Source organism: Poecilia latipinna, unplaced genomic scaffold (assembly GCF_001443285.1).
Source record: "Poecilia latipinna isolate Pla-1442-1.1 unplaced genomic scaffold, P_latipinna-1.0 Scaffold2108, whole genome shotgun sequence".
NCBI classification, from domain to species: domain Eukaryota; kingdom Metazoa; phylum Chordata; class Actinopteri; order Cyprinodontiformes; family Poeciliidae; genus Poecilia; species Poecilia latipinna.
This window is the reverse complement of record NW_015114724.1, coordinates 7,548-16,471: the sequence shown is the minus strand read 5'-3', so window position 1 is coordinate 16,471 and position 8,924 is coordinate 7,548. Positions and strand designations below refer to the sequence as shown.

General features: G+C 45.0%; 1 protein-coding gene across 1 annotated transcript in view; it reads right to left on the bottom strand.

The window, feature by feature from the left end:
* The window catches only part of LOC106936265 (serine/threonine-protein kinase BRSK2-like), a gene marked incomplete at its 5' end in the record, with an annotated part of 32,205 nt that overhangs the window by 16,805 nt on the left and 6,476 nt on the right, over positions 1-8,924 (bottom strand). Inside the window, 7 exons of the mRNA XM_015017143.1 lie at positions 4,236-4,389; positions 5,279-5,376; positions 5,457-5,621; positions 6,507-6,538; positions 6,623-6,769; positions 8,268-8,336; positions 8,668-8,701. Of these exons, the coding sequence (XP_014872629.1) occupies positions 4,236-4,389; positions 5,279-5,376; positions 5,457-5,621; positions 6,507-6,538; positions 6,623-6,769; positions 8,268-8,336; positions 8,668-8,701 (699 nt within the window). The remainder of the gene's footprint in view (positions 1-4,235; positions 4,390-5,278; positions 5,377-5,456; positions 5,622-6,506; positions 6,539-6,622; positions 6,770-8,267; positions 8,337-8,667; positions 8,702-8,924) is intronic.

Below are 8,924 nucleotides of genomic sequence, written 5' to 3'. Positions count from 1 at the left end.
TGAGATAACGGGCTGCTGAGAGCTGTTTGTCCTCCATCTGCATTCCTGCCAATTAATTTATGCTAATCTGCATCCAGGCCCACAAACGACTCGCTGATGGGCCGCAGAAAACATGGCGTCCGACTCCAGCACCATCATTCCTGCTCCTCTCACAGGAAACAAACCAGTCCAGGATTTCACTTCACGGTTTGATTCGTCTGCGTCATCCTCGGCGTCATGCTGACAGAGTTTGAACACTGCAGCAAACTGGAGCCGTTTTAAAAACAAACGCTCAGATCTGAAGGACACAGATTCATGTCAGCCTCTCTGTGGACACAGGTCAGAGCTCGTTGCTTTACTCTGATGGTTTCTCCTCCAGCTCATCTTGTTCTCATTTCTGTCAGATTTTCTGTTTTCTTCTGGGGTTCATTTTCACATTTCCCACTAAAACCCGTTCATCTCTGAGCAGAACCTGCAGGTCGAGGTCAGAGCTCCTTCCTGAACCGCATGGCTGCAGCTGGTTGATCTGGACCGGACCGGTGGAGGTTCTGCGGTTCCATTCCTGATGCTTTGGCTGAGTTACTTTAGATTTTCCCCCATGTCGTCACACAAGCGGAGACTTAAGATGTTGATTTAAAATTCATTCACAGTGAACTCCAGTATTGTGGATTTATTCTTGAAATCTCAAATTTTTACCCAAAATGTTGAGAAACTGAAGCGTCTGAAGGAAATTTCAAAGGTTTTCAGCAGCAGATTATGTTGAATAATTGTCCAAAGACTCATTATAGACTAAATGTTTAATTAGAGTATTTTAATTTGACCCTTTTGGATGTAAAAATATCATTTCTGTTGGATGTGGTTCTGCTCTGTCGATGATCTGAGGCTTCAAACGGTCAGTTGGACATTATTTAGCATTTGAGTGGTTTAAAGTTTTACTGAGTCAGCAGTTATGATTATACACTTTATTAGGACACTTCACTGGAAATCTTAGATTTCTAATTAAGTAAATCTGTTGGGACTCAAAGTTAAAAAAAAGTCACATCTCTGCATTTTGTATTTTTGAATAATTATTGTCAAACACTTCAACAGTTTATTAACCTTTTGGAGTTTGGTTCCCTTTTTTTATCATCTCTTCACAGACGTTTCATTTGGTTTAGAAAAACTGTCTTCAGATTTGAACATTTTCTGCCCCAAAGAAGAAAAACAGTTTCTGCTGCAGCTACGAGCTTCAAGTCTGGGAGGGAAAATAACGGAAAAAACTAAACGAGATGAGGAACGGGGCAGAGCCGTACCTTTCCTCCTTGCTGCAGTTAGCGTTTGTGATATCCAAGCTTTTACTGAAAACAGATTTGCTAAAAAAACAGAAAAAACAAAGAGGCAGGAAGGAAACGAAGAGACAGGAAAGGTGATCACATAAAGGAGGCTGACGATCAGCATGCAGATCAACAGACGACTGCAGAGAAACCAAAACCTCTCAAATACTCATGCAGAGGTCAGAGGTCAAACTCCACTAACTGGTTTCCATCCACTCATGATGTCATTTATTGGTTTATTTGAACTTTTCTTTTTCTGTTGGCCTCAAATATTTAAATAAAATCAGGTTGGTGTCCAGACTTTAAACTTGGCCCATCAGATCCCGACCAGTTAGAGGTCCAGTCTTCCAGAACCTCAACTCCAGAACACGCCGTCTCTCAGAACCAGTCTGGAACCAAAGTTCTGTTGGAAAACCCAACTGGGTCCAAGTTTCAACCATCCAGCTGTTGGTTTTAGGTGAATTCATGAGATCCAGAGGACAAAACGGTGGAGTTTTAATCTCAGCAGGCGGATGGAGCGGTTCTGGAGCGGTTCTGGAGCGGTTCTGGAGCGGTTCTGGGTTGGTTCTGGGTTGGTTCTGGAGCGGTTCTGAAGCGGTTCTGAAGCGGTTCTGGGTTGGTTCTGGAGCAGTTCTGGAGCGGTTCTGGGTTGGTTCTGGAGCGGTTCTGGAGTGGTTCTGGAGCGGTTCTGGAGCGGTTCAGATGGGCTCTTTCCCTGCTTCCTCTCAGCTCCATTGTTAGGACGTCTGCTGAATCCTCCCACTGTTAGGCTGACGACACGCCGCTCTTCCTTCCCGTCAGCAGAACGAACGGCTCTGGTTGAGCTTCAGCCTCTAGTTGAGCTTCAGCCTCTGGTTGAGCTTCAGCCTCTGGTTGAGCTTCAGCCTCTGGTTGAGCTTCAGCCTCTGGCTGAGCTTCAGCCTCTGGCTGAGCTTCAGCCTCTGGCTGAGCTTCAGCCTCTGGTTGAGCTTCAGCCTCTGGTTGAGCTTCAGCCTCTAGTTGAGCTTCAGGCTTTGAGTTTCCTTAAACCTTTAGAGTTTTATGGTTCGTTCACACCAGCCTGTCCACTTCGCTTCAACAGAAATGTGGTTCTCTGACCAGCGGAACCGAACTCTGATGCTAACTCTGGTTAGCATCAGGCTGGACTATGGTAATGAGCTTCATCCTGCAGGGATGAATGATTCTGCTGCAGGCGGCAACGAAACGCAGCAACAAAACGCAGCAACGAAACGCAGCAACGAAACGCAGCAACGAAACGCAGCAACGAAACGCAGCAACGAAACGCAGCAACGAAACGCAGCAACGAAACGCAGCAACACGTCTTTAACTGGCACCAGAACGACTGATGGTTTAGAACCTTCCACTGGAGCCGATCCAGTTAAAATGATTGTTCTTCCTGTATTGGTGCTTCCTGGTCTTTCAGATCTGAACATCAGTTTTGTGGTTGTTGTTTTATGTTAAATTTGTGCTTTTATCTTATTGTGTTGTGCGTCACTTTGTCTCTTTGCTTTATCAATAAAACTGGATCCTCATCCTCAGTCCATGTTGACGGTAAACTGGGTTCAGTGTGGACAGAACCGGTCGAGTTCCAGTGGTTTCCAGTTCGGACCTGAGCCTCAGTGGTTCTACTGGAACAAAGCGATGATCTTAGAACCTCAGCAGGAAATCTGGATTTTCCTGCTTGGACTCATAAAAGGTTCAATAAACCAAAATAATGGAGGTTGTTGTCCAGTGGATGGAAACAGGAAGTGGATTCATCCAGGATGAATCAAAAGGATTTTTGTTCATTTAATCTGAAGCTGCTTTCATGCAAACAGAAAAAAATCTGGAGAGTAAAATCACAGAAAAACTCCCAACATGAAACAATTAATCATATTAATGATGATGAATTGTTTGTTTTATAGCGGTCAACTAATTTAGTAATCGATTAATCGTCAGACTCAGAAAAAGGTCATTTGCTCAAAGAACATTTAGAGTAGTAATTAACACAAAGCTAAAAATAATTAAACATTTAACATTTAAGATAAAAATAATTCTGTCTGTAAATCTGCTCTGCCCAGAAATCCTCTGGTTGCATTTTTAGCTTCACCTGGTTAAAAATCCTATGAAGAAATTTACCTACTAAAGCAGGAAACCCTGACCTGACCAGGCCTACAGAGTCCAGATGTCAGCAGGTCAGATGGTCATTTCTATCATCATCATGTTAAAATGTGTCTTTAGCTGCAGATCCATCCTTTGCTATTAATAATCCAACTAAATGAATGCTGTTACTGACAAATGTTGACTTTCTTCTCTAAACTGAATTATTTGCTTATTAGGATCTTTTAATGTACCTATAATTTATAAAGTCTTTTTTCATCTGATTAATCGCCAGAGTAATTGATAATTAAGATAATTGTTCCTTGCAGCCCTAATATGTTGAGGTTTGCATCAGATAGAAATAAACTTCATCGTTATAATTTCAGATCTTGGTAAAATGAAGGAAACGACTCAAACTTCTCAGTTTCTCCTGATTCATCCAGACTTTGAATATTTCTGCCCAGAAACAAACAAACAGCCTCAGAGCTGCAGACGCTTCTGTCCTGCAGGACAGACAGCATGCTCCATGCACGCCTCCTCACACCGGCCCCCGACCCGGACCTGGACCCGGATCTGGATCCAGGTCCAGGTCCGACCCATTCTCCGGCACGCTGGACCAGGACCAAACCCACTGAGACCGGACCGTACGTCACGGACGACACAACGGATCATTTATTAAACTCCAGTTCAGTGAAGCAGAGAGTCGTCATGAACTGTTTAAATACATCGAAATGATCCCAGTGGATCCAAAACGATCCCAGTGGATCCAAAAAGATCCCAGTGGATCCAAAACAATCCCTTAAACATCTGATCGGACCCAGAGACGTGTTGGACCATGCACACCGTGCAGCCGCCGCTGCTCACCTCTGACCGTGGGTTGCCATGTCGATGGCTCGCCGCACCGGGACGGGCGACCCCCCCTCTGTGACGGTCAGAACCTCCATGGACTTCCTCTCTGGTCGCCGCTTGCCGTGGCGGCTCAGCATGGGCGAGTCCACGCGCTTCCTGGGAGGATCTGCTGAGACGGGACGAGAAGATCAACAGTTCAGGACCCAAAGGTTAAAGGTCACCCATTACACTTCCTGGAACAGGTCTATAGGAGATACAAACATGTTCATTACATACAAACATGTAATGAACAGACTGAAATTATTATTAGAGAGATTTCAGTCTGATCAGTTCTGCCCGTCCTGAACTGTTTTATGGGTCTGTCACTTTAAATCCAAATAAGCCCCTACAGGCCACGCCCCCAACTCAACGTTTACACTGTGAAAATGGCTGCAAACAGATGCTCAATTATACAACCGAACATCTTTGAAAAGCAGCAAAAAAAAAAAAAATCCGATTAAGAAACTTTTTTATCCAGTTATTCATCTACTGAAGCACAACCAACCAGAATGGATGAGTCAACAACAAAACGCTTGTCTTTTCTAGCAGCCATTGTACCAGCTGACCAAACATGCTGGAGTTCCTCTTGGGTTGCTAGGTAACGGGCTGGGCTCCGCTGGGTTGCTAGGTAACGACGCAGTTCCCACAGGATGTGATGTTACATGCAGGAGGTTTTTGAAACGGCTCATTTTCCAGACACCAGAAAACATGAACTTATTGCCAAGAAGCAGCTGAGTATTTTTTTAAGTGCTTGTTTTGTTTTTTGAAGCAGTAGAAACACAAATGGAAGTACAAAAAGATGCAAAATGTGACTTTTGCATAACAGGTTCCCTTAAAGTGAATCTGCATCAAGTATGAAGTGAATTATGGTGGAAAAAAACATTTTATTTGTTTCTCGTTATGTCCAGATTTTAATATTCCCCACAATTTTAACCAAAAGCTGAAACAGAAACTTAAACGTTTCCTTTACTCTGGTTGCCTGAACCCAGCAGACGGCTCAGGGAGCAGCAGGGACGTACCGATCTCGTTGCGCGGCGGCAGGTTCTGGTCCTCGTGGCTCGGGTATCTCTCCTTCCGGTCCAGCAGCAGGAAGTAGATCATCTTCTCCTGGTTGTCACTGAGAAGAGAAGACGGAGCTGAGCGGCTGGCGGAGCAGAGCCGCTGCGTCGCGGCCTGACGGTTCATCCTCTCACTCACTCCTCAGACAGCAGGTCTTTGGTCAGCTTGTCCTTGTCCCTGAAGCAGCCCAGGGAGTGCATGCTCTCCAGGACGTCCGGGTCGATCTCCTCCGGCGCGCCCAGCATCCTGATGGACACCTTCCTGGGAACCGGCTGCTCCGGCTCCGGCTCGTTTTTCCCAGCTCTGCAACACAAACGGCGGAGCTGCTGAGGAGCAGCAGAGGATTGTGGGAACCGAAAGGTGGAGCTAAATGTGAATACTGAAGCTTTAAACTCTCCAGTCGTCTCTGATCAACCAGGACAAAGGTCAGCGTGATCCCAGATTATCATTTCTATGTTACCACTGGTGGGCCACACTAGCTAGTCACGCTAACACCAAAGCACTAATAAACAGTAGCTCTGCTAATGCTAAATGCTACATCAACACAGTATTTACTGGAAGCTAATGCTAAAGCGCTAACTTTAATTCAAGGTATATCTGCCCACCAATTTAAATCTAACATAATAATTTACATGTTGTATAATATCCTTAGATATTGTATTTATGTTCATTTCTTCTACCGTTTGTGTTTTTTTGTTTCTTGCTTGGAATAAAATTATTGGAGGAAAAACAAACAGAAGGTGAAGAAAGAAATGGATCTGCTGAGTAAAGTTTTATTTCCTTTTACCTGGTAAACTGTAGATCAGGACTGAATTTTAACGCAGTGAAAATGTTAAAACATCCAAAGTGTTGAATATTTTTTACAGCAGATGTTTGGCGGTAGCCATTTTGGAGTCACATCTTAGCAGCAGCATCAGAAACTCTGTGCAGACAGTCCATATTTTCCTCTCAGCAACATTTTCTGCTTTTCTGAGCCAGAAACAGTGAATCCATTAGAGATCAGAGGAGCTGCAGGAGCTGCTCTCCTTCCTGACTAATGGACGCACTTCTTCGAAAGGGAAAAAAAAAAAAAATAGCTTTGATGACAGCATCATCAGCATCATCATCAGCATCAGCTAATCAGCTACGTTTTTCTTCTTTGCAGCTCTCATAATGAGAAACAGGTGAGCCCAGCAGGTTTGTACTTACAGATACCACGTGTGCTTCTGGATCTGCTCTAGCTGCAGGAGGAACCAGGAAACAGAGGAGAAGATTTCAGAATATTTGCCTGTTTTCTGACGCCGGCTCTTCGGGCGGCAGCTCACCGTCAGGCGCTTGGCGGCGTCCACCTCGATCATCCCCCGCAGGAGGTTCTGGCAGTCCGGAGGGATGAAGTGCGGCATGTGGAAAACCCCCAGCTTCACCTTCTCCAGGAGGTTCCTCAGGTTGTCGTCGTCGAACGGCAGTGCGCCCTGAGAGGAAGACACCATGATGATGATGATGATGGTGAGAAATCAAATATCTAATCTTCACCAGCATGAACACAAAGCTGCAGACTGAAGGATTAGATGATGCTATCAGCTCCATTTAACCAGGTTTACTGAACAGATGCACCAAAAGCAGCTTGAGTAAAACCATCAGGTCTGATCTGAATTAATGCTTGAACATGTTTGATGAAGTACGGCACATCGTCACTTTGAAAGATTTGAAATTGTATGTTTTTTTAAAGGTAGTGAAAATTTCTCTATACTCTCATTTCATCTAGAAATATTTTAAAGCTCAAACATAAGCTGGAAAACCAGGTTTGAGCTGTTCTTTAATTGTAATTAAGGGCCGCACAAAATCACTCCGAGGGCCACAAATGGCCCCCGACCCACATGTTGGACCCCCGAACTGAACCATCCCAGTAGAGTGGTTTCCTCCAGGACTATCCTGGATTTATCTCCCATCAGCATGATACTGCCACCGCCGTGCTGTGGTCTCATCTCTCAGAACCGAACCGGCTTCGGGTTTGAAGAACTCGATTCACTTTGAAACATTTTCTGTCTCTGATCGCGGATTTGTTTCTGGTTACCAGAACCAGTGGGTCCGTCAGACAGGAAGTGGGTCCGTCAGACAGGAAGTGGGTCCGTCAGACAGGAAGTGGGCCCGTCAGACAGGAAGTGGGCCCGTCAGACAGGAAGTGGGCCCATCGGCGGTGATGAAGCCGTCCGAGGCGAGGAGGGCGGCTTCATCACCAGATGGCTGTCGACACGGCAACGAGTTGTCACAACAACGCGGGCCGGGACATTCATCTTCCTGCCTTAATCAAGACGCCGCCACGCTTCGCTTCACACGGCGAACAAACAGCAATCAACTCGTTGCCGTGGCGACTCACTCATCACTGTCACGTTTCACCAGAGGTTGGAAGATGTTTGGGAAGCTCCTCTTCCTCATCATCTGGATGGAAAGTGAAGCTCACAGTTTTCTGGATTTTTCTGCAGCAGCTTCGATCTGATCCGTTTAATCGGAAAAAACTTAAATAAATCCTTAAATCTTCTGTTTTTATCGGTTTTAACTTCAGGAATAAAAGCAGCTCAGAGGGAAAACAGAGAAATCTGATGAAGATGCTGCAGGAAGAAGAAGTAACCATAGTTGCTTTGGTAAAATCCTGGTTACAAACTTCATAAACTTCATTTTTCGCACTAATTATAATAACATGAACATAAAGCAGATTCTGGTTTTGACTCTTTTAGATAAAACGTTTCTGTTTAGTCGTTTCCTCTCAGATGAAGCTATGAAAGGATCTGCTGACGTTAATTTGTTACTTTTCAATAACAGAAAGTTTTCCTGGTTCAGTGTTTCTATTTTCTGAGTTGTTGATTTTGCAGCTGCTTCAGCTGCAGCAGCTGCTTCAGGTGCTTCAGGTGCTGCAGGTGCTTCAGCTGCTGCAGCTGTTTCAGGTGCTGCAGCAGCTGCAGGGTTACTCACCACTAAAAGTGCAAACAGGATGACTCCGCAGCTCCATGCGTCTGCTTTCCTCCCGTCGTATTTCTCTCCCTGAATGAAGACAAAATGCTGCGATGAAAGATTCAAGAACTCAGACAAGAAGATCATCAGTTATTATTTCAGAAATTAAAAAGATTTTCCAGCAAAAAGATGGAAAACTGACGTCAAACCAACTCAAAGTTCAGCAGAGGTTATGGAGGTTCAGATGCATTAAGCAGAAATACAGACAAACTCTAACAGGTTTTAGTTCTCAGAAGATGAAATACAAAGAAAGTGCATTTGAGTTTGGAGGCGATGTGATGAAGAGGAGGAGGAGGAAGAGCGCAGAGAGCGGAGATGGAAGAGCAGCTCTTACTGCACAGAAAGCAGAGAAAGCACTCACCCTGATGACCTCCGGGCAGGCGTAGTGCGGAGATCTGAAAGCAGAGCAAACTGGACGTTAGTCTGGAGGAGATTCTCCACACGAAACGCGTTCACACAAAACCAGAGAGAGGAGGAAGAACCGAGACAGAAGAACAGAAAGAGAGAGAGGAGGAAGAACCGAGACAGAAGAACAGAAACAGAGAGAGGAGGAAGAACCGAGACAGAAGAACAGAAACAGAGAGAGGAGGAAGAACCGAGACAGAAGAACAGAAAGAG